The 26,967-nt window shown below is 38.9% G+C and overlaps 2 protein-coding genes across 6 annotated transcripts in view; both read left to right on the plus strand.

Moving 5' to 3' along the window:
• The first annotated feature begins 18,257 nt into the window (after positions 1-18,257).
• On the plus strand, positions 18,258-19,679 carry LOC129773193 (methionyl-tRNA formyltransferase, mitochondrial). Its single transcript, XM_055776779.1, has 5 exons — positions 18,258-18,548; positions 18,604-18,810; positions 18,884-19,022; positions 19,082-19,244; positions 19,303-19,679. Exons 1-5 carry the CDS (start codon positions 18,361-18,363, stop codon positions 19,656-19,658), a joined length of 1,053 nt encoding a protein of 350 aa, XP_055632754.1. The 5' UTR covers positions 18,258-18,360; the 3' UTR covers positions 19,659-19,679.
• Positions 19,680-19,818: 139 nt separating this feature from the next.
• LOC129773078 (sodium-dependent neutral amino acid transporter B(0)AT3) overlaps positions 19,819-26,967 on the plus strand; it is a 34,669-nt gene continuing 27,520 nt past the window's right edge. For all 5 annotated transcript variants that reach the window (XR_008742662.1, XM_055776630.1, XM_055776636.1 and 2 more), the window contains exon 1: positions 19,819-20,450. The gene's annotated coding sequence lies outside the window, so the exon portion shown is untranslated. The remainder of the gene's footprint in view (positions 20,451-26,967) is intronic.

Raw genomic sequence — 26,967 nt, forward strand, 5'->3', positions numbered from 1 at the left:
CAGGCAGTAACTAAAATCAAGCTCCCCCGCTGGTGGTGAAGGCGGTCGCTCTTGACAAACTCATCAGCGAATTCGCATCGATGGGTGTTACAGTGAACAAGCTGTGTGGCATAATTCAGTCTTTTTTCAAGCTGTTAACATTGTTTGTTTTCCGTCATCATAAGGGCTTCGTTGGTGCCTTTGAGAATGCATCAATGCATTAAACTGACGTTATGGCGAAGCAGGCGGTAAGGTTGAGCGCCAAAAAATTATTTGGGGAATACCAAGCATCTTGAATGTCTCACTGCAATATTATAAGTTATTTGTGTTCGCGTAGTGATGTCTAAATTTTTCATTTATTCGATTATCGATTAATCGTTGGGGCATTTTCAATATTCGATTCATTCGAATAATTGTTTTTCAATATTCGATTAATCGAACGAATATTCATTTCTTGATATAATCACGTATCACGATGTCATTCTGGTCGCGTGGTCTATCGGGTTGTCGATGTTAGATGGTTGGATAAAAAATGTTGGATATAGAAAATTAAATAGCCTAATCCTTAGCCTGAAAATGCATTAACCTTGAAAAAGATTAGTTCTTTCATTAATCGCGATTACAGTGACAATTATTCGATTCATTCCTATTGTGATTTCAAATTATTCGATACAAAATTAATCGATTATAATTTAAGATATTCGATTATTTGAATTAATCGAACGATTAACCGACGTCTCTAGGTTCGCGTGCCAATTGCTAAACTGCCTTCAACTAGGATTGCATTTGCGCTAATATTGATCATAATGAAGCATTGCTACTGTTTTCGAGGTTGTTATTAACAAAAAGAGTTTATTTCGCTTGTTTAAGTCACCAAGAAAGTGAATGTCGTTCTGGAATTTTGTATATGATTAGGTTTCGCTTGCCAGTAGGAAAACCTCCTCTACTAAGAGTGACAGCTGCGCTTCCCTCGAACATGAGAAAGTAATGCAACTTTTTTCGAGGCCAGTAATATTAACATAAGCGTTTCTTTTGAGAATAGCGCAAAATGATGAGAAGTGTTTATATTCCTAGTAGTTTCAACCCACCAATATATGGCGACTTATAGAAAAAAAAACAGTGTAGTTCTACATCAACAACGTCTCAACGTAGTATTACTTGCGTCATTTTTATTAGTACTTAGTTGAGATTTCTATGCCAAATAACACGCCTTGAATGCATTCTGAGTGGCAAGCTCTAGAATACGCGTGATCACAGTGTAAGTCGGAGGAAATTTCTTTGACGAAAAATTCCCCCGACCAGAACGGGAATCGAACCCGAACACCCGGCATGTTAGTTATGACGCTAACCACTCGGCAAAGGGAGCACCAGAATGCATTTGTAAAACATTTGAATTAATGGAACCAAGTAACTTTTAGAGGTAAAGATGAAACTTAAATTTTTGTGCTTATATATGTTTATATGCATGATAAACTGGATTTTCCTAAAATGCACGATAAACTGGATTGTTTCTATCAACCAAATTGAAGCTGTCCAACCATTCTACATTTCTTTCCTTGACACTAAACTGTTATCCTTCTTTTTATCTTGCTAAATTTAAATGATTCACAACATAATTTATGCACAATTTTCTCAAATAAAAGCAATTGAATCACATTGAATAAAATAGTATATATCATATAACTAACTAGAGATGGGCAAACCGTTCACGAACGGTACGAACGAACTAGTTCGCCGAAAAGAGTGAACGAACGGTCGTTCTTTTTCAAAGAACGGTAGTTCTCCCCACGAACTGATTGCGAACGAACGGTTTGTGAACGAACTGATTCCGAAAGAACGGTTTGCGAGTGAACTGTTTGAGAGTGAACTGATGGAGAGTGAACTGCTTGTGAACGAACTGGTTCAGAACGAACTGTTTGCGAGTGAACTGTATGGGAAAGAACTGATTGAGAGTGAACTGTTTGGGAACGAACTGTTTGAGAACGAAGTGTTTGCGGGCGAACTGTTTGCGAACGAACTAGTGCAGCTGAACTGATTTGCGCTGGACGGAATGAACAAATATAACGAGAACGCTTGTAAGGAAAATAAAACGATATTGTTATGATGAGCAAAATGCATCTAACGCAGGGTTTATTTTGTTAATGTATACTCAATTTTGTGTTAAAAATTAAATTAGATTTTCGTAGTTTTAAAAGCAAAAATATGTATTTTCAATTACATGTATTCTTTAAATTCCGCCTAACATTCATATATTTCGTGATTATCAGAAAAAAATCTGGGGGAAGCTGGGGCGATTCATGGATTAGGTAAACATAAAATTTTATAGTGAGGGCATGTTGAGAAAAAAGTTTTTTCGTGGCTTTTAATTCATTGATTGGCCTATTGCGTGTACGTGTTATTGTGATTGTTTGTATGATTGATTGTTAGTGAAAATCGCTGTTGATTTTTTTCCCTGAATGAACATTATGAAATATGTAATCTTACATGGAACCAGTGTGTTGTCCAAAAAGAGAATATGAAAAATTGCACATATTTTGTGCGGATCAAATTATTACATAAATACCATACGTACACTATCCAATCCAACGATATCAATTAATAGCTGTCTATTGATGTTGGGTTCCAGCCAACATTCTATGTTGTTTTTAATACCGCTGAACGAAAGAACGGTTCAAAAGAACTGATTCACGTAGATGAACGGTTAGTGAGTGAACCGTTCATCAAAGTGAACTGTTTTGCCCATCTCTATAACTAACTATCGAACAATTGAAAAAATTCAACCCCTATCCAAACAGTGATACCCAGTCCTGATTGGTCGAAATTGACGTCATTTCTTTTTCGCGCCCGATTCGTTCTCTCACCGGCAAGCTGCATGGCAATCGAGTAAGAGGCGCCTACATCACACATACCAAATGATATAAAAGCAAGGAGCATTCGTGGATCTCATTCATTCTTACAACGGACGTGGAACGGACAACAACAAGTGGAGAGCAGCAGCAGTGAAAGCGGCTAATATATAGGCGAGCGGTCAAAATGCGAGCTGTGTCTCGCATCGAGCTTCTATGGCAGCATAAGCAGCGGCAAACAGTAGCAACGGTTGTTGAAACCGGTCTACTACTAGTGGCAGCAGCAAGCATCACGAGCGGATCGTTTCAGGCACGCTCTCTCCGTCAGAAGTGCGAGAACGTTTCTTGGCATCGTGAAAGTGCAGCATCGAATCTGAGCGGCCAACAATTGAGCTGTGTCTCACATAAGTGGCAGTAGCAGCAGCATCGGCGGTAAACATCGATGCTGAACCTCAACACATTGTTGTTGTGCTGTGTCTCGTATCGGTCCACTACTGTTGGCAACAACAAACATCATGAGTAGAGAGTTTCAGGCATGCTCTCTTTCTCTACTGCTGCTGCTGCTGCTGCTCAGTCAGATTTCTCATTCTTGTTGGACGCTCAGATCGATAAACATATGTGTTTCTAGTGTGCATTGCTGGTACTCCTGTTCACATCAACCAATACAATTGGATGCGGTTATGGAGGTAAAGGAGACAAAGGATCCGGTTGAGGAAGAGTGTATCGCAAGGTTCCACATGACAACATCCAGTGTATCAAACCCGCTATCCGTTGTTTAGCTCACCGTGATGGTGTCAACGAAACCCTTGCAAACCGACGAACAGAAGCCGAAGATGCCAAAGCCAAGGAAAGCAGCAGCGACTCCGAAAAAACTACCGCTGCCAAAAAGTTAACAACTGCTACATCCGACTGAAACCTCACATTAGCACGCAGCAGATTCCGTACAACCCATTTAACCATTCCAGTCCTTTTCAGGACTTTCAATATTGCTTTGAAACGAAAGAGTTTAATTTATTGTTTTCCACTTATCATAAAAATGATATAAAACTACGATCAAAAATACTGTTTACTTTTCATCATTCTTTGTGTGGACACCGACTGGACAACATCGTTGCTGGACGGGCTGGACGGCGAGGGATCGAGTGCCTTTCTCAAGGCAAGAGGGCGGAGGTGGTAGCGCTGGAGTAGAATAGAGTAGAGTTTTCAAAGGGCCTTTCTCAAGGCTAGAGACGAATGAACTGCAAAAGTCTCTATAATACAATACCTTCCTTCCTGTTTACTTTTACATTTTCTTTGATCATGTGCAACTAACAGGAATCTTATCACATCAGAAACATACTTTCCATCAACCAACCTGACTGGATGCGGTAAGGGAGGCGAATGATATATGTATGCATATATATATAGCGAAATTTCTAAAATAATATTTTGCCGATGCCTTTGCGCGAACTACACAGGCGAGTAGCACCATAATAGCAAATCAAATGTCGAGGTTCGTGATATGGGTGCGTTCATCGCTATTCGGTTCGGCGTCGGTTTAACCCTTTCATTACGGCAGTGTGCTCCGCCGAAGTGCTACCCCTGTACGGAGCACTGCGCCGAAAAGTATGCACATCGCGCTGGTGTGATCGAAGAGCAGTATGAATTTCATGTCGTCTAAAGACGACGCTCGTACACACAGCTCGTCGCGTGGATGTCGTCTATAGACGACATTCGTACACACAGGACGTCGCGCAGATGTCGTCTATAGACGGCGCTCGTAACGGATGGGTTAACCATCAATATCTACGCTTGGCACAATTGACATCTGGTAATTTTCATATAAGATTTTTTCCCCGCATGTTAAAAGTGGTTTTTCATGTGCATAAAAGCGCAGCGTAGTATGTCAACTGCTTCCCGGTTAGAAAATAAATGATCGTTAGAAAATAAATGAGCGACCCGTCCAATTTCAAACGCTTATTGCTCATTCATTTCATGATGGATTGATGAGATGTTTGCATCATACGTTGTCGGCACTCCATAATAATTTTTCACATTGAATAAAATAATATATATCATGTAACTACCAATCGAACAATTAAAAAATCTCAACCACTATCCAAACAGAAGATACCTAGGCCTGATTGATCGAAATTGACGTCATTTCTTTTTCGCGCCCGATTCGTTCGTTCACCGGCAAGCTGTATGACAATCGAGGAGGAGGCGCCTACTTCACACATACCAAATGATATAAAAGGATGGAGCGTTCGTGGATTTTATTCATTTTTACAACGGACGTGGAACGGACAACAGTGGAGAGCAGCAGCAGTGGGCGCGGCTAATATATAGACGAGCATCGAAGCTGTGTGGTCAATAGGCTAGCTGTGCCTCACATCAAGCTTCTATGGCAGTATAAGCAGCGACAAACTACTACTACTCTACTAGTGGCAGCAGCAAGCATCGCGAGCGGAGCATTTCGGGCACGCTCTCTCCATCAGAAGTGCGAGCACACGCTTCTTGGAATCGTGAAAGTGCAGCAGTGAACTTCAAGACGAGCATCGAATCTGAGCGGCCAACAATTGAGCTGTGTCTCATATCGAACTTAAGTGGCAGTAGCAGCAGCAGCGGCGGTAAACATCGAGGCCTAACATCAACAATCGAGCTGTGTCCCGCATCGGTCCAGTACTGATGGCAACAGCAAACATCATGAGCAGAAAGTTTCAGGCATGTTCTCTCTTTCTGCTGATGCTGCTGCTCAGTCAGATTTCTCATTTTGTTCGACGCTCAGATCGGTAAACATATATGTTTTTAGTGTTTTAAGTGTGGTCACATCAGATCAACATCAACCAACATGACTTCATGCGGCAAGGAAGGCAAAGGAGGATCGAAGCGTATCGCAAGGTTCTACATGACAATATCCAGTGTATCAAATTCGCTATTCGCCGTTTAGCTCGACGTGATGGTGTCAACGAAAACCACCAAAATAAAAACAGAAATAAGCAGCAGCGGCTCCGAAAAAGCTACCGCTGCCAAAAAACAACAGAAGTGAATTGTTGTTTTTGTTGCTCCATAATGTTTTACGCGAGTAAATATGTCGGAATATATGTTCACGCAATATGAGCGCCAATCTCGTAAACGTGCATCGGAGCTGAAACAACTTTCTATCACTGATACCGAAAGCTCGATTGTAACACTGGTGAAATGAACAAAAAATACCCAACAACCAAATCAAACGGCCCTTTTCAGGGCCATCAGATCATTATCAAAGAGTTTAACAATATATTTTTTCAAACATCCAAAATCAGCATGCGACAGATAGCCTAACGTAATCCTACGTCAACTATGCGGTCGTGTCTCGGACACAACCTTCTGTGACTTTTTTTTCAACTTCACAATGTGTGTTCTTTTATCAAAGTAATACTGTAAGAAAGTTTAAATATTTTTGCATTTTAGAAGGTTATGTTTTTTATTAGGTTATGTGACGTTATGTACTTTTCGCACATAGTTGCTTTAATCTGAATTTATTGTCCAATAAAGTTATACAAAATCGAATGAAATTGATGGTAAGTTATAGCTAATAAATTGAGCTATCATTTGATGCCAAAACCTTACCATATGGCAGCTTTCCAAAGCCATGAACAATTATCGAAGATGCTGTTCGATTTTTCGAACGCTTGGTCTGAAATGGGTTAAAGATTTCTTCATGTTTTTGAAGAATCAATTAACTTTCTATTAAAATAATTGATTTCTCATAAACTTATTTCAATCGGGCAGGAGATTTCAAACCAAAAATGTGCAAATTTTTAAAAAAAGGGAGGATCGGGCCAGCGTCTGATTAATTTGGCGTTGAATTGTTCTTTAGTAAACTGTTTGAATTTGATAAGTGATGTTTTGATAAGGATTTTAGCGGAGGAAACCCAAAGAGCAATACAAATAATTTTTCGGGCAAGGTTAGTGAAAAAAATCAATGAGTCGTGAGTTTTCTGATGTATACACCGATTCTGCATTCCGTCGGACTTGCATTCCGTTCGAAACCATTATTTCGTTCGAGATATAATTTTGCATTCCCTATTCTTTGCCCATTTAATGTTCGAAGAGAAGCAGATTGAACGAAATGCAAGAACAACTTGAACGGAATACAGAATGGAATTTTATTAAGTCGATCGAAATATTTCGAATCGATCGAAATACAAAATAGGGGTGGTAGTTTTTCCCTGCGAGCATTTTGAAAGCCATCTAGACACTCAATGGTCAATGAGCAGTTGAAAAATTAAAAAAATATGCATTGAAAATATTTCTAATACGCTATCAGTACCCTTTGAAAATTCCTGGAACTATTGCGGAATAGCTGCGCTGATGACTTAAAGTGAAGCGAATGTGTGAATAAATCGACATTTTCTGTGACCAATCGTACTCCGGAGTTCTTCAAAAAACTACACTCGACAAAAAAAAAGAAAATAGAGGAGCAAAATGCGACATCGAAAATTTTGAATGATTTTTGAAACGGTATAGCTATGTTATAAAATAATGCATTCGTCAAAGCAACAACTGGACCTTGTATAGAATATTTTCAAGTTTGCAGTGGACAGATTTGATCATCGATTTGCGGTGCGTTCATTATTTCATGAAATATTTATGATTCAAAATTAAAGGATAAACGGATCATTCAATAGAGAATACCTCTGTAGAAAATAGTTATACTGAATTTTTTATGAATCAAATGAAAGCGAAATAATCAGGTCGATTGGATTGCTATTGTGAATATATTTTAAAAATTTATAGAAACTTTGATAGCAAACGCTTTATTTTTTCTTGCAATGTCTTTTGTCTACAACGCATATTAAACACACATTAAACTAAAATATGTTCGTACGATATCCATAAACCAGAAATTTTTAGTTTGTAAATGCCGAATTTTTTGTCTTCATTTCATGATTTATATCGAAAATACAGGCGTTTCGAAATCGCTTAGAAATTTCGACCCTTTATCAAATGAAGATCTTAAGATATCAGTGCATGGTCTCTATGCCATCTTTTCTTTTATTGAAATTCTTTTTAATTGATAAAAAAATATATGCATATAAAATTGTTCTGTTTGTTTTTGTGCGCTTCATAAACTCGAAAAGTTCGCCACTGATGAAGCTCATATTATGGCACAATATAAAATCCACTTCAAGAATTGTTGTTGCTACTGCCAACCCCTCAGGAAGCTATAAGATTTTCAGATGGAATAAGCACACTTCTGAAGTAAAGCTGTGAGCTTAAATCAACTTTCTATTATTGAATACGTATTCTATGTGGTAGCAACACATTTTTTTTGCAAGTGTTTAAAAAATCGTTAACTAAAATTGTATCCGATAATGATTTTAAATCCATTTAATTCTATTCGATTGGCGTTAATCAAGAGCAATCTTTGGAATTGTGTGATGTAGATTCGGGTGCGGATTGTTCAACTGTATATTGCGCGTTTCCGTGTTGGCAAAGCGTGGCTGGGTATAGCTAGTAAAAATTGAAAAAAAACTTAAATGGACTTAAAATTTAATGTAAGCGCAATCCAGTTATTTCCTCAATTATTCTAATTAAATGAGCAAAAATGTCCACGTGGACAACAGGGGGAGGTGTATGAAAATGTCCACGCTTGTCCACGGAGGGAGAGGGGGAGGGGGGGGAGTGTAAAATCGTGCTTTTTCTGTCCATGTGGTATGTGGACAGCCCCTATCAGAACCGACCGAATCCCTTCATGAGCGATGTTGATCAACTGCCGCTACCGATTTCCTTTGACGGAATACCCCTCTCGGGATAATCATGTTTCCTCCCATTAGAAAACTGGATCGATTCTGCCGATGTTACGGATGTTTTTACTGGAACTCTTGCTTAATGTCAATCGAGACCTTTCGGCGAGCCGTCCGGTTTTGATTTTCCAAGGCATGAAAATCGTTGGACTTTCTGACAAAAGAACAGCTAAAAATAAACTGTTTTTGTACTAGTTTTATAATTTGGATTTGTTTAAATTCATCAGTTGTGACTATAGTATATTTCCAAACCATAGATATGCATGAAACAATCTGGACTGAAGTGAAGCGAGCAAATGTACATGTTTTTAGTATTGCTGTTTAGGTCCTGTCCGAAGAATCGAAGCCATTTGTTCCGAATGGTCACCTCCATCGGGAATCGATGAAATGATAATTTGTGGGATATGTTTTCATAATTCGAGTTGGACTCGAGCACGGGCATCAACGACTGAACGTTAACGCATTTGGGTGCCACACATCGAGCCATAGAGTTGTCTGAAAATGGAAATATCGTGTATATAATCTTTCGCAGAAAGTGGCTCCCGGTGTGGTTGCCAAGTTGTGTCGAAGGGGTGCCTCGTATGCAACCGTGAGAAGCAAACAAATATTAGGCTGTCAAAAAAGTCCTGCGGTATTTCCGCGAGATGTCGTTGTAAGCTCGTAGTTCTAGTTGTATTCATTGTATCGAGTCATACAATAGCTTGTTGGAAAGGTATTATAATATACCTTTCGCGCTATAATATAGTCCTTGACAGTGTTTTGTTTGGTTAAGTCGTTCGTGAGCTATAGTGTCGCAAATATGGAGAAAATCCGACATATTTTACAGTACTACTATGACAAAGGCAAAAATGCATCTCAAGCTGCCAATAAAATTTGTGCAGTTTATGGACCCGATACAGTTACGATACAGATACGAAGATGCGCCACGCTCCGGAAGGCCTGTCGTCGAAAATTGCGACAAAATCGCTGAATTAGCCGAGAAAGACCGGCATAGTAGCAGGCGTAGCATCGGCCGAGAGCTGGGGATAAGTCATCAAACCGTTATTAACCACTTGAAGAAGCTTGGATTCACAAAGAAGCTCGATGTATGGGTGCCACACACGTTGACGCAAAAAAACATCTTTGACCGTATCGACGCATGTGAATCGCTGCTGAATCGCAACAATATCGACCCGTTTCTGAAGTGGATGGTGACTGGCGATGAAAAGTGGGTCACTTACGACAACGTGAAGCGCAAACGGCCGTGGTCGAAGCCCGCTGAAGCGGCTCAGACGGTGGCCAAGCCCTCATTAACGGCCAGGAAGGTTCTGCTGTGTGTTTGGTGGGATTGTCAAGGAATAATCTATTATGAGCTGCTTCCCTATGGCCAAACGCTCAATTCGGACCTGTACTGCCAACAACTGGACCGCTTGAAGGTAGCACTCATGAAGAAGAGGCCATCTTTGATAAACAGAGGCCGCATTGTCTTCCATCAAGACAACGCCAGGCCACACACTTCTTTGGTGACGCGCCAGAAGCTCCGGGAGCTCGGATGGGAGGTTCATTTGCATCCGCCGTATAGTTCGGACCTTGCACCAAGTGACTACCACTTGTTTTTGTCCATGGCGAACGAGCTAGGTAGTCAGAAGTTAGCCACAAAAGAGGCCTGTGAAAATTGGCTATCCGAGTTTTTTGCCAATAAGGAAGCGAGCTTCTATAACAGGGGTATTATGAAGTTGGCATCTCGTTGGGAACAAGTCATCGAGCAAAACGGCACATATTTGACTTAAAACAGATAATTGTAACTAATTTTATGAACAAATGAAAATTCAAAAAAAAATACCGCAGGGCTTTTTTGACAGTCTAATACATGTAATTGTATTGGTGTGTTCACATTGCTTCGCTTCGCTTCGTTCGAAATCGTCTGCTTTGACCGAACGAAATAGTTTGTTTCTTTTTGTCAGTGAATGTACAATCAAGTTTCCGTATGTACTTCGAAGCAATGTCATCGTGGCGTAAGACCGAAGACAAAGTAAACGCAATGGAAGCGATTAATGGAATAAGTGATGAACAAGCCAAAAGTGTTGAAAGTTGCTATAATAGAGTAAAACAAAGATTAATTGGAGCTGAACGCGTGCTATAACATAGGGGAAGAGGTGATAAAATAAATCCATGATGATGATTTTTATTTATTATGTACATTAATGACATGCGACGAGTTTTACGATTTTGTGATATTAATCTTTTTGCAGATGATACTGTATTATTCATTGCAGCTAATGATTTAAACCAGGTCGCGTCACATTTAAATGGAGATTTGCATTCTTTAAGTAGATGGTTGAAGTATAAGCAATTAAAATTGAACATAAGTAAAACGAAATACATGGTAATCTCGCGAAATCGTTCAAATGAAAACGTCTCTATTGTTATTGATGATGAGACTATTGATCGCGTTCGGGAAATTAAATATCTTGGCGTGATTATTGATGACAAACTCAAGTTCAACACTCACATTGACAATGTCATCAAGAAAATTGCCAAGAAGTATGGAATCTTATGCCGATTGAAAAACGATTTTAACTCAATCATCTCTTCTCATTTAGACTTTTGCTCTTCCATTTTATTTCTGGCCAATGAAACACAAATATCGAGATTAAAGCGTTTGCAAAATAAAATAATTCGGTTCATACTAAAATGTAACAGATTCACTTCCTCATCTTTAATGTTGGACGCTCTGCAATGGTTATCTGTGAAGCAAAGAATTGTTTATTTAACTATGGTGTTCATTTTTAAAGTAATTAACGGTTTGCTGCCTCGATATTTGTGTGATCGAGTTGAAAGAGGAAGTGACTTTCACAGTTATAACACAAGCAACGCGAATGAATTGAGAACACCCAATTTCTTGACATGTGCTTCACAAAATTCGTTGTATTTCAAAGGTATAAATGTGTTCAACTCGATGCCAAGACATATTAAACGTGCAACAACACTTACAGAATTTAAGAGGCACTGTATTTCACACGTGAAAGCTGTGTTTCATTAACAGCCGACCGATATATTTTTAAATTTTATGACGAAGATTGTTACTGACGAAGTTTTATACGAACGGATAATTTAATGTGGGATTTTTTTTTGCAGTTTGTTTTTAATATTTTCAATTAACCTGACGAAGTTTTTTTTGAACGGATTATATTTTGCAAACTGCTTAATTTTTTAAATTATCTTTTTTTTTAATTTGTATTTATGTCCTCTCTATTATGTCCGTCATGATCCTGGTGATGATGGACTATTTTTATTTTTATTTTGTTGTTTTATATTATATTAGTTAAAAAAAAAAGTAGTCTACATAAGTTTGAGCGTCGCGCGCGTAACACAGATATAAAGGATATTAAATTGAAAGTTTTCTAAGTGCCGGTCTAGAAATTTTTCGTTAAGGAAATTTTCTCGATTTCTCTGGATGAGGATATTCATAGTCAATCCAATACAAGGCTGGCGGTTGGACTTGTGCTCTGGTGGACCACTCGGCTGCAAGGGCCTCGTCGGGACCGTATCGGCTCTGTTGCGGACATGACCGAGTATTGGCTTGTCATTTGACATTGCAATTTTTTTTGAACTTATATCTGTGAATAAAATCGGTTCGTTTTTTTTTGTTTGCCTAACTGATTTCAATGCTGAAAAAAATTACCAAATTATCTTTTAGATAACTCGTCTTGCTCAAATCTCTGTAGGGGAAGGAGGCGGGACCATCATCATCATCATGATAAATATGCCCTTTTATTGCGTCCACATATCGCCACAATCCCCGTTTTTCGATGAATATTCTAACCTAACTAAGTTTTGTTCAAAATATCGAACAAGTTTAACGCGTTGAGTCCCGCTTTGTTTCTTGCTGTGCTTTCCATTTAGTCCGCATCAAGAGCATTTGCTACCAAAGATAATTTTTGCATAAAAAGGAAATAATCATAATTTCGACTAGAAATTAGTCACATTTCGTGAAACATGCGAAAACAAATAATATTTTTGTTATTTTCTTATTTTATAAATGTCAATCCCCGTGATCAGAGTTTTTCTAATGAAAAGGTCAATGGCAGTCCATAAGGACCGACATGGGACTCAACGTGTTAAAAAAAAGTCGTCAAAACGAATATATATTTAAAATGTGCGGTTAAAATGGTCACATGGTGGGGGTAAAATGAACGATTCGCATGTCATGCTAAAAAGGATAGATTTATGAGTTGTTTCTTATTTAAATTTGTTTAAATAATTATTGAAATAGTAGGTACATATATGTAAATAAGCTGGGCCTATTCACCTAGAGTCGTGATTGAAATTTTCTTACAATAACGTAGTGAGCAACACAAAGGGCTGGGTTTTAAGAGGCTAGGTTTTGGTTGAGGTGGCATATTTTTCTCTGTTCATTATACCTGCATTCCCCTTACTGATCGCTTTGGATCGCGCGTTAAACTTATTATTTATTTTATTTATATATAAATTAAAATTCCTGAAAGCTTTATAATAAGCCATGGTCAACGGCATTGAAGATCTTTTTCGTAATAGAAAGCCCGTGGCGTAATATCGTGTTTTTAGAACTCATTGCAATAAGTTATTAGAACTTTGAAGTGGTGTTCTTGATATGCATTATATAAATTAGAATAATGGTTTATGATTTATCGAACAAAATGAAAATAATTTAATCACTCAATTTTCAATTTCGTTCAATAAGTTCGATTGTGAAGATATTTATGAAAATTTTCTGGCAATCATCACTTGCATTCACACGCGGCAAAACATTCCACATCAAGCTTCAAACTACCAAATATATAATTAAATAAAAGACATGATTTTTGGACATAATTTTTATTTTGAATGATTTGAACAGTCTGGGGTGGTTTGGTCATGTGTGTGTTTCATCGAAAAAAACATAGTTATGTTTATGTAAAGTAATTCAGGGTAATATTTCAATCAGTAACAGTGTTCTGGGATCAATATCAGGTGTCTTGGTCAGAAGCCATACCAGAAAAAATGCATTCAGGCCATGCAATTCCTTTTCAGCAACGAAATTTTATGATACAAAAGGATGGCGTTATCCAACATGTACCATACCCTACATATTCGGCGACAATGATTGTGGAATGTGACATTTTGAGCGCACACGAATCCGCCAAACCAATCTCTTTCGGCTAAACGAGTTTTGAAATTAAACGGATAGTTAAACATATTTTTTTCAGCCAATTCAAATGCCATTTCCCGGATGTCATGTGATGTCAAACCATATAGCTGATTTTGCCGGTCGAGAATGTGATTGACCATCTCCAGTTCTTGAAAAAACAGTTCTATGTGGTTCTTGGGATGCGGCCGACGAATTTTGCATGAATCTTTTCAATGCTGTTCGAGCATTTTTAAACACAAAAAAATCCGTTCTCGATGGCCTGCGTTGCTCTTCTCAGCTCCTCCTTCTTCCAATGTTGTCTGTATATTGACATTGACGTGGCAATGAGACCAGAGAAAAGTTTCAAACCTGTATGACCAATTCACCTCACAGAAACATGTCCATATCACCCCAAACACAACATGCAAAAATTAAAATGCAATTTATTTCTTTAATTGTTATCAAACTTACAGTTTGGTTACATCAAACGGTTCCTCTTCTATAGACAATAGATCCTTACTGCACAATACACGAAAAGTTTGTTCATTCAGCGGAAAAAAAACTCAAAACCACGATCGGAAAACTTTCTTACAATCGAAGTGCTACCGTTTCTTTCACCTGTTAAATTTTATCAAAAAAAAGGTGATGACATTATAAAAAAATCCAAGTAGAGCCGTACTTTTCTAGATAAAGGGAGTGTCTAAATCTTCCCGAATGTCCAAATCACCCCCAATTACCCTACTCAATATACAAATGCGTTATTCCCTATTGCTTTTCTGTGTGTCTTTTTCACCCTCATCATTCACCCATTTATCAGCAGCACAGGAACAAGAATGCATTTATTTGAGGGGATTCAGTTTATTTGGCACAATGTTACAATGTTACGGGAAATGATGCTAGATTTTCGGGTGGAACAAGAAATCTTTCAAAATAAAACATTATGAATGAAAATTAACTTTTTCGTATCAAATATGTGTTCATTGTGAAAAAATAACACATTTTCCGCAAGCGGTGAAAATTTTTTTACTGTAATTGTGTTTGATGATAATGTTATATTATAATGATAAAAATAAGCGGAAATCGTAAGTAATTCAACGAAAAGTAGTTGGAAAAGTGCCGGACCGGCCTGCCACTCAGAATGCAATCAAGGCGTGTTATTCGGCATAGAATTCTCAACTAGTTATTAATAAAAATGATGCGAGTAATACTACGTTGAGACGGCGAAGTTCCTGTAGGAACGTTAGTACTATTTAAGAAGAGGATGATTTCCTATACAATAATTACAATTTTCACTGTTTTTTTTTTATCCAAAATATATATTTTATTAAGGCTCATATGGCGTCAGCCTAACGGGGCCGGGAGTTCAATATTTTGACAATGTTTGCTTAGACTATGTTAGTAGTATGTAACCGATTACTCGCGGTTGACTCGAGGTTAGTATTACAAGTGTTCTCATAATTGGTATGTCGCAGTCTTCGATGCTCTGTACGTGTGCCCGACACGGGATACTTCCTGTTGGGATGCAGCTGACCATTAATCAGCAACGTCCCCCTTGTCTGTACCCCATATCTAGCGTGGTGCGTCTTTCTCGACTCGAGGAATCCAGGATAGAATGGTCACTAGCCGGCGATTTTCACTGTTGTTTCCAGTGTTGAAGATAAGTAATAGGTCTAGAGCGTACGTTTAGTTTCCTTTTTTTCCTATTGCCTATGTCTCCGAGCATAAGGCCGTTGTTAGGTCTAATTGTAAATCCTAATCATAGCTCGTAGTCGTAGTCGTGATTTAAAGTATCCATAAGTCCTAGTCCTAGTTTAGGTAGCTTAAGTTCTAGTTTAGATACCCTTTTATGTATATTTTTCTTATCGATATTGGTCGCTTTAGGCTATTTAGTTTAATTAAAGTAATAACTTTAAGTTCAACAGAATTTAAGTAGTTTGTAACTCATTACATTTGTAAATGTTTATGGACACTATCAAAACGTTGATTCCAATCGTAAAATGTATGTATATCTGTCAATATATTAGCAAATTCGTTTTGGTTCAGTTTCAACCCCAGTGCCAAACTAACTGCTGTCAAAACGTTTTTTTATTCACTTAGTTTCAACCTAGTTTCGCACTAGGTTCAACTGAGATGTTTCACGGATTGGCACTCGGGTTCAGCAATACAACTATACTGAACTGTCAAGCAGCGAGTGTTGTTTTGGAAAATCTAAAAATAAAGACTGTTTTTGCTTTTGTATTATTGGAATCGTGATCCAATTCGGATTCTGATTTTGGAGAGTATATTCGCGGAGATGGCATTAAGCTTCGTGTGCTTTCATTGGGAGGCGAAAATAATGATGGATATTCAAGTGGAATAAACATGCTTTCAAAATAGTAATTATTTGTGGAACAAACAGGAAATGCATCGACATATGGTTAAGTGAGTGTCAGGACTACATGTGTTAGGTAATCAAACAATACGAAGTAGAAATTTTCATTCAAATTTATATATTTTTACACTGCACTTGGTTCTTCTTGAACCTGAAAACGTTTTTTTTTTATTACAGAGTCAGTTTGGAACTAACTCAGTTTTGAAAACGAATTCGCTATATGGATGTGTTGGCCAAAGTAGTATGGGATAGAAAGGTGCGTTCAGGCAAGTGCTGTGAACATTGATAGACCGAATAGCTTCACGAACAAGATTTGGTTTGAATTCCGAACAAATTGCAGAATTTTTTTTCTCTTTTCATTAAAGAAATTTTCTGCCAAAGGCTGGTTCATCTTGCAGAATGTAAAAGTCGATCTCGATCGAAGTGTGAAGTTTCAAATCCGGCCCGGTTCCAGAATATGAATGAATATGACACCAGCTAACAGGGCCATCTGCACAATATTTATCAACAGTTGTTGCTTCGATTTGCCGTCTCTCGTTCCCATGTCAGTGTCGAAAATGTAGTTTTATCAGACTAGCGAAAGTGTGCATAATAAATTAAATTTCTTAATTATGGAGAGGCAAACGTGGACGTGGATAGTCATATGAATAATTTACGAAAAACGAAAAAATATAGTAACATTTACACAATTGCGATAACAGTGTAGTATTTGAAGCGTGCGATCTTAACCACGATAGATACAATACGGTAGCGCGACTTATGAGAAAGGCCTTTCAGCCATCTTGGATTTTGTATGTAAACAATCTGCAATATTTTGCAATATCTTTTTTTTGCTCTTTGTGTGTGGTATTGTTTTGGTGGGAATAAGAGCATTGGAAAGTTGCCGAAACCAAGCAAAAAAAAAGTTGCAGAAATATTCAAACAAATCTCGCGTAACTTTTGAAAAGGTCCAATGTAACATTTTCGACAACTCGAGAAAAACGAAGTTGAAGACCCGAACATTAATCTGCGAATTGTATTGAAAGGTATCGATCTCTATCGCTACTTTCACCACTAGCAGTCAAGAATAACTCTGAAAAACCAATCGTAACTGTTGTTCAGTGATTTGAGCTCAAATTTGAAGCCTAGGAACGAAAAATGTTACATTGGACGTTTTGACTGCCGCGTTTGCACATTGGACATATTACGTTGCACGATGCGAATCTGAAACTAACTACTAAACAGCAATTCAAATATCAGCATTTCGTTCTAAAGACATATTATTGTTGTTATCACTCGTTGAATTGCACTGAAATCGCTAACAACGCCTGTAAGAAACAAAAACCCAAAACGACCGAAGTATGACTTTGTGTTGTTTTGACTGCTTTGTTACTTCGGACGTTCCGAGCGTCGGAGGAAAGTGGCGTCCGAAGTAACAGCCGAGTGCTTAAAATACGAATCTGCACATTGGATATTTTTTGTATCGGCGATAAAAAGATGAAGAAGATAGATACATGAACGATTGTTTTTGTAATGCATTCAATGATTGAAAACTAAGAGCGTGCATCCATTAACTCGATTTGTTTACTTTTGTTACATAGGACCTTTTCAAAAGTTAAGCGAGAAATCAGCTATTTCATTCAACATTCAAAGAGCAGGTAATTTTGAACAGAAAAAAATTTATGTTGGTACAATAATAATATTGTGCATCATTCTCATTGTGTACTTTTTTTTCAATCGTCCTCAAAAAATCATGAAATGGTAAATTTATCAATATACTAAAATACCATTTCATTCAAAAACAATTATTCTGCACCATGTTTATTTCAAAATTATATTTAATGTAACTTTTAAAATTATGACAGCATACTTTTTTATTACAAATATGTCTGTTCTTTTTGATTACAAGAAATAAATATTCGCTCGGTTAATCGAATACTGAAAAACAATTATTCGAATGAATCGAATATTTAAAAAAGACCCCACGATTAATCGACAATTGAATAAACGAAAAATTTAGACATCTCTATTTGCAATAAAATCCCTTTCCACAGTCCTCTGAATATTTATACCGTTTTCCCCCGCGCACTTATTGACGACACGGTCACACCTTTATTCCACACATTTTGATCTTAACAAAAGGGCGAAACCAATTTTGACGTTTCTCTTCTGTTTCTAGCCGTATGACATTTTGCCATTCCCAGAAATTGTTTATTGTTGTTCTTAACATCAGCTGTTTGTTGGCGGACTTGTAGAAACGTAAAGTAAAGCTATCGCCTAAAAAACATGAAAATACTCCAAAATATGTGTAAAAATGTCTTCGAATATCGACGGAAGGCGTTGTCATTTCATCCGATAGTGTCGTCAACGAAACGTTACTACTGTTCTCGATGGGATAACACCAAACTTCGGGTTCTGTTTTTTGGAACCGACAACTTCTCGCTTCCCAGTTTACGAGTGCTGAATGAAAGTTTGTGAGTGAAAAATGACATAAGAGGAAATTTTATTCTGATAAATTCTCTGCTCTAGAAAATCAGGGGGCACCGTATCATCACTGGAGGTGGTCACCTCATTCAAAGCCAAGAAAAACCCTTTGAAGCAGTATGCTCAAAACGAGAACCTTGCACTGCATTCTTGGCCTATACAGCGGACGAGTATTAAGGGTACCTTCGATCTGGGGGTCGTTGTTTCGTTTGGACATCTGATTCCCGAAGAGCTCATCGCCGGGTTTCGGTTGTAAGTAAGACATTCACCTGACTGTTTGCGGGGCAAATTGGTAGAGTAATGTGTTTATTAACACCACCAACAGAGGAATGCTAAATGTTCACGCTAGTTTACTGCCGAAGCTCAGAGGGGCAGCTCCGATTGTACACGCAATTAAAAACGGTGACAGCGAAACGGGAGTTACGATTATGAGGATCAAACCGAATCATTTCGATGTGGGCGAGGTAATTAAGTTAATTCGAGTGAAATCAACTCGCGAACAGATGTTTCTATGATTCGACAGATCTTAACTCAGAGGAGAGTTCCGATTGGGACAGACACCTTGATGCCGGAACTTCACACTAAGTTGGCAGAAATTGGGGCCTCCGCGCTATTGAGTTGCATAGAGAATATCGATCATTATCTTGAAAACCTTATAGCGCAACATGACTGCGATGCAACTTACGGTATTTTCTTGTCGTTTCCCCTAGTATCATTTTAGGAACGAAATTCTGTTCTTCACAGCTCCAAAAGTGACGCCTCATTTTTCCAACATCCGATGGCACGGACAGAGTGCCAAAGAAGTTTATGATCTCTACCGATCGCTGGTTTCCTACAAACCACTGACAACTCACTTGGACGGAAAGTTGGTCAAAATGTTTAAAGTTAGCTACGATCCTCAGCAGCAATGCGACGTAAACGCAAAAGCTGGTCGAATTGAGTACTGCCGAAAACGCAAACGGCTACGTGTTTCCGGCAGCGATGGCAAGTTTGTAGAGATCGACCATTTGTCGATCGGTGGAAAAAGAATCATGAGCGCTCAGGAGTTCAATAACGGTTATCTGAGTAAAACCAATTCGGAAAATAGATTCTTTGAATAAAGAAAACTAGTGAAACAGAAAGATTGCGAATGTTGCGAATACCGAAATCCGCCTCCCAAACTTCAACGAACTACTAAACTCACCCACCATGCCGCCATTCACTCTCAGCATCATATGATTTCGTCCTTGCATAAAACGTGCGAACGGCGAGGAACCGCCATATAGACCAAACATTTCTCTCCCTGCGGGAGAACCTGTTGTCAACTCTCTCTCTCGCGGAAGGACCTGCTAGGAAGTCATTCATTTATTCTGATCCTGTTCGCCAAACGATTACGACCTACGGAGCGAACGCTCCAGTTCTCGACGGAGTCCATCCCCGCAAATGAGCATCCATCATCCATCATAAAGAACACCATCAATCGTTCGGTTTTGTGAAAGAACCAGGATTCATCGCGTGTATCGGATCGATTTTTCGCGTTTTTTCCGATTCTTGGTCAGCAGATTCGCCCAGATTTAGGCAGAATGAAGCAAGAATAAAAGTGCGTTTGTGTGTGATAATCGGAGAGGGGCTGAAGAAACCCAAAAAAAAAACAGTGTGGGAAGATAGAGTGCTGCGTGTTATATAATTTTAGGGGCAGTTACCTTCGAGAGCAGTCGACAAAAAAACGACAGATTAATTGGTTTGTTCGACACTTGAGAGGGAAGACAGGATATCCGCTTTCGGTGGCGTGAAAAAGCGTTCAAAAAGTGAACAATGTGCTGTGATTGAGTGTTTGTCAATAGTTGGTGTGGAAGTGTGTCTGCCGTTTCGGAATAAGGAGCCCCTGCCATCGTCGCAGCACTGTGTGGACGGTAAAAACAAAAACATTTTTGCGTGTTCGCAGATACAAATTGGTGTTTCCCCAGCCGTGCACGAGCATTTAGTTTGAATTCTACGTTTAAGCATTTTCCATTACCATTGGAGGATTTTATTCTGTAGTATCGATTTTTACACAACATCCCACGCCATTAGAGATGGGGAAAAGGGGGGGGGGGGGGGGTTTTCAGCACACAATAAATCATTTGGACGCTTCGCAAATAGATATTCACACACGCATTCACACAGAATGGCGCGATAGTCTAAGCAAGTCGTGCCTAAACACAATCCGTCAAACAGACGGTTTGAAGTTTCAGTAGCCTACTTCGATATGCATTTTCATTTCCTTTCACGGTGCGAAATAACCTCGCCTGCTTGGGTTCACTCGATTCCTTAATAACGAACAATTGATAGAGAATTTATTTTGATGGCTTTTAAATCCTCGCCCAATCGGATTGTGTTTTGTGTTTTGTAACGATAGGATGACAAAGAGTGGATCGCGAGAATAAGGATATCACACTTTAATGAGATTTGTAGCAGGGAATGGCTTACTGGAGCTTGAACGGAAAAAAATGTCATTCAACTGGCGCTCTTAAATGGAGGTTTACTGAACTCGTATGCTCTAGTGTGAGGAAAAAATGAAAATTTCCATTAAGATTTGCATTTGGTGTCGATTCCATATATAATTGTTATAAAAATATTCTTCTGACGGGAGGCCACATTTTTTTTTTTTTTATCTTCGCTTATTTTTCGTCGGCCTATTTCCGCCACTTCAGTGCCAATTACCGACATCAGGGAGGCGACTCCACCTGTTCCTACCTATCAGACTCAACAACTCATAAGCCGGGCCAACTTCTTTTACTTCCCCTCCGAAGGAAGACGTAACCAGAGATTTTTCGCCTCAGAAAATCCCAACGACGCCAGCTGGGATTGAACCCAGGCCGATCGGATTGTGAGGCTGTTACGCTAACCACACAACCACTGGCGCCGTCAAAGGGAGGCCACATTGTGGAATACTAAGATTGAAATAAGACAATTCAATGGAGACGCGTGATTATTTATTCAATTAAATCGTCGTGTGTTTCCATAGAAAAGCAATTCATTAATGTTTTCTTATCGAATGGTTGAACATTTAACTGTCGTAGTCTCGCATTTTGACGTAAGCGCTAGAGGGAAGAATTTTCAGTACGAGACTTTTCTTGAAAAAATCTGAAAAAAAGATCTGTCTGTACGAAATGTGTGCAATTGACGGTAAAACATTGCCATTGTTTCTTCAAAAAGCCAAAAGGGGGAGGGGCAATGGGGCAAAGTTCAAAATTTACATTTTTTTTTTTTTTTACATTTTTCGTAATTTTTTCTCAGACCTCCCTCCTAGAGATGAACCATTTTCACTACTCGGTGCCGCAGTCCCTAAATAACATGAAAAATATTGTAACCTATAAAATATTTTTAAAGCACCATTTATAATAAGAAAATACTACAATTACCAGTTTCAGAAGGAATTACAAATTCTAACATCAGCCATGCGTCTTCTTTATTCGAAAATCGGTACACCATATTGTTTGCAGAGCCCCATTTCTCTACTAATTTACTAACAAATATCCCAATTTTCTATCGAAGAAGTGCTAGCAAAGTTGACGAAATGGTGGTTGAATTTGTTTTTCCTATAACGAAGTCATAAAATGAATTTCTCACGAGAGTTGAGGCAGTTACATCCTGCTCAGTTGTTCTTAAATGATCGAACAAATTCTTACTACATAACTAGGAAGCCATATCCACAAAAAAATATTCACATTATTAATGAAAAGGCACAACTTCAAATAACAGTTAGGGGAATGGGGGGTATGCCCGACACCCTAAGGGGCTATCCACATACCACGTGGACACCTTTAGGGGGGGTAGGGGGTACAAAAATGTCCACGTTTGTCCACGGTGAGGGGGGTGGGAGTTCAGATAATGTCCACGTGGACACGTTAAACAAAAGTTTTTTAAAAGCACATTCAGATCTGTTTTCAAAAATAAATGAAGTCTGTTCTGCAGTTTTAAGAACTTTTCGCCCATTTTGAGTACTCCCTATCTATCCATTAAATGGTTATTTCGAATATTTTTCCATATCAGCGAACTTCTCCGCTCAAATATGTATTCTAAATGAAACCCACATAAACGGTGAGCGATCAAGTTTCCATTGGAAGTAGAGGATCAATGTTTTCAACTTCTAAGCTTCGTCATTTGAACATAAACTGAACTTTGTGTTCTAGGTCAAAGTCTACGGAGAGTAAATTTGACATGGCGAACTTCTGATACATTTTTATCTGCAGAGTACATGTGGGGTGTTGATAACATGATGAAATGACCAGAATATTTGAGGATTATCTAAATAATTTGGGAAGGAAATGAGTGCTATCCAAATCTCTATACCTGCACTTGTGTAATAAAAGAACCAGATTCAGTCTACCTTTTCTGGGTACCCTTGTTCCCGAATATTCCCCGAATTTTGCGATGTTATCTTTAACACAGCTGAGTTAGGCATGCTCAGTACCGGAGAGCGGTTTTTTTGCGGATCACTTTGTCCTACCGAACGAAAGATTGGGATGTTACAAGTGAGTTTTCCGTTAATTAGTACATGTTATTACAACATTCGTGTTTTTTTTTTCCAAGAGGCTTTGAATCCGGGATTAGATTACATATTTTGCACCACAGCCAAGAGGCTGTTTTCCACTATGGAATAAGATCAATTCCATAGTGGAAATCACAAGCGATAAGTCTTCCTATGTTTGAAATTGAACTTGACAATTCCATGTTTTATGGAATTAACCGCATCGAGAATATTTTTGTTCCAGATTGGAGCATTTTAGGCATCCAAAATTTTGAATTATTTGTCCTAAAGGGTGTGTCACATCAAATTGCATCACGGAAAAAACGCTGTAGAAATTTATTTTTTAGGAATTATATCTTCAGCTTTCGCTCATAATCAGATAAGAGTGTATAGATCACGTTGGTCATGCTTCACTGTCAATTTTTCGTAAATTTGGAGAAATGTCGTCGAACGAAAAAGAGCGTCGTGAATTAATCCTGTGTACTTATTTCGAGAATCCGGAGTTGTCACATCGGGACATCGGTAAGATGCTAGGAATCGTCCAATCCACAGTCAGCAGAGTACTAAAACGATACTTCGAGAACCTAACCATCGACCGGAAGGAGAAGAACGGCAAAAATGGATGCTCCGTCAGTGAAAAAGATCACAAGCGCGTAGTTAAGCAGTTTAGACGTGATCCGAGAAATTTGGTCCGGGATGTCGCCAATAAACTGAATTTGTCAAGTTCATTCGTCCAGCGGACCAAGCAGCGGGAGGGCCTGCGTACATACAAGGTTCAGAAGGCTCCTAACCGCGACGAAAGGCAAAACATGGTGGGACGCGAGCCCGGAAGCTGTACACCGAAATGCTGACGAAGCTGCATTGCCTGGTAATGGACGACGAAACCTACGTCAAAGCGGACTTTCGTCAGCTGCCGGGCCTGTTGTTCTTCTCCGCAGAGGACAAATTCAGCGTTCCGGAGGAGATTCGCAAGCAGAAACTATCCAAGTTTGCCAAAAAGTACATGGTGTGGCAAGCGATCTGCTCTTGCGGAAAGCGGAGCGCCCCCTTCGTGATGACCGGCACGGTAAACGGGCAGGTTTACCTTAAGGAGTGCCTACAGAAGCGCTTACTACCACTATTGAAGCAGCACGAGGGCCCGACCATCTTCTGGCCGGATCTCGCTTCGTGCCACTATTCAAAGGACGTGTTGGAGTGGTACGAAGCCAACGGGGTCACCTTCGTGCCAAAGGAAATGAACCCGCCCAACGCGCCGGAGCTTCGCCCAATAGAGAAATATTGGGCGATTATGAAGCAGGCCCTCCGGAAGAACCCAAAAGTTGTCAAATCGGAGGCGAACTTCAAAAGAAAATGGATTTCTGTTAAAAAAACAGGAAGTGGGTTATATCTATGGTATAACCGCAAGGGTGACGTAGGACTATCGTTGATTTAGAGATCATTTGTTTGAAGTTGAATCTGAATTCATTCTGAATGAATGGATATTTGGGCGACTTCGAAAACGAGAGCGTTACGTTGGAAGCACAAGGTTTTATGCATCCAATATTGGATACGGAAATATCCTACTGATGGGGAAGAATAATCTTCAGAACCTATCCTGTTAATTGCGATTGATTGAAAAACCACAAAACCAAATGTATTTGATCACAGTGTTACATGGAAAGAAAACATTCAAATAAACTCTTTAACATGAATATATTTTGAAAATTCCCAAAGGAACTGACAGATTATTTTCAGTAACGATTAGATATTTCCACATTTTCCTCGATACTGGAAGCCCACCAGTGGTTAATGCCAACTCGATAACCACCTGTTAATAGCACTTGATTGAAACATATTTGGTCACAGTGTTACATGGATAGAAAACATTCAATTAAACTCTTTCACATGAATATATTTTGAAAATTCCCAGAGGAACTAGCAGATTATTTTCAGTAACGATTAGATATTTCCACATTTTCCTCGATACTGGAAGCCCACCAGTGGTTAATACCAACTCGATAACCACCTGTTAATAGCACTTGATTGAAACATATTTGGTCACAGTGTAACATTGATGGAAAACATTCAATTAAACTCTTTCACATGAATATATTTTGAAAATTCCCAAAGGAACTGGCAGATTATTTTCCAGCAATGATTAGATCTTTCCGGAACTTTCTCGATGCTGAATGGCATCCTAACGGAAAGAGTTCTGCGCGTGTATGTGCCGATCCTTCGCCGTCCACCTCCTCCAGCACGTTAGGCAACGATGTTGTCTTGTCGATGTCCTCACGAAAAATGAATGTGTCTCACCACCAGAATATCGCTTAAGTATGCTTTTTGTGTGTGATTGAATCGAGAGAAGGTGTGGTTTACGATGTGCTCCCTTGGCCGAGTGGTTAGCGTCATAACTAACATGCCGGGTGTTCGGGTTCGATTCCCGTTCTGGTCGGGGGAATTTTTCGTCAAAGAAATTTCCTCCGACTTGCACTGTGATCACGCGTATTCTAGAGCTTGCCACTCAGAATGCATTCAAGGCGTGTTATTTGGCATAGAAATCTCAACTAAGTACAAATAAAAAAAAATGACGCAAGTAATACTACGTTGAGACGGCGAAGATCCTCTAGGAACGTTAGTGCCATTGAAGAAGAAGAAGAAGAAGAAGTGGTTTACGATAGCAATTTGGAAGGCAAACTAGAGGGGAATGAACTCTCTGAGCTCGGAACTTTAGGCGACTGAGCAATAATCGATTGCGGGCGCATACAATATTGGATACGGAAATATCCTACTGATGGGGAAGAATAATCTTCTGAAGCTATCCTGTTAATTGCGATTGATTGAAAAACCACAAAACCAAATGTATTTGATCACAGTGTTACATGGAAAGAAAACATTCTAATAAACTCTTTTACATGAATATATTTTGAAAATTCCCAAAGGAACTGGCAGATTATTTTCAGTAACGATTAGATATTTCCACATTTTCCTCGATACTGGAAGCCCACCAGTGGTTAATGCCAACTCGATAACCACCTGTTAATAGCACTTGATTGAAATATATTTGGTCACAGTGTTACATGGATAGAAAACATTCAATTAAACTCTTTCACATGAATATATTTTGAAAATTCCCAAAGGAACTGGCAGATTATTTTCAGTAACGATTAGATATTTCCTCATTTTCCTCGATACTGGAAGCCCACCAGTGGTTAATGCCAACTCGATAACCACCTGTTAATAGCACTTGATTGAAATATATTTGGTCACAGTGTTACATGGATAGAAAACATTCAATTAAACTCTTTCACATGAATATATTTTGAAAATTCCCAAAGGAACTGGCAGATTATTTTCCAGCAATGATTAGATCTTTCCGGAACTTTCTCGATGCTGAATGGCATCCTAACGGAAAGAGTTCTGCGCGTGTTTGTGTCGATCCTTCGCCGTCCACCTCCTCCAGCACGTTAGGCAACAATGTTGTCTTGTCGATGTCCTCACGAAAAATGAATGTGTCTCACCACCAGAATATCGCTTAAGTATGCTTTTTGTGTGTGATTGAATCGAGAGATGGTGTGGTTTACGATGGCAATTTGGAAGGCAAACTAGAGGGGAATGATCTCTCTGAGCTCGAAACTTTCGGCGACTGAGCAATAATCGGTTGCGGGCGCATACAATATTGGATACGGAAATATCCTACTGATGGGGAAGAATAATCTTCTGAAGCTAACCTGTTAATTGCGATTGATTGAAAAACCACAAAACCAAATGTATTTGGTCACAGTGTTACATGGATAGAAAACATTCAATTAAACTCTTTCACATGAATATATTTTGAAAATTCCCAAAGGAACTGGCAGATTATTTTCAGTAACAATTAGATATTTCCACATTTTCCTCGATACTGGAAGCCCACCAGTGGTTAATACCAACTCCATAAC

The sequence above is a fragment of the Toxorhynchites rutilus genome, chromosome 1 (genome assembly GCF_029784135.1).
Source record: "Toxorhynchites rutilus septentrionalis strain SRP chromosome 1, ASM2978413v1, whole genome shotgun sequence".
Classification (NCBI taxonomy): domain Eukaryota; kingdom Metazoa; phylum Arthropoda; class Insecta; order Diptera; family Culicidae; genus Toxorhynchites; species Toxorhynchites rutilus.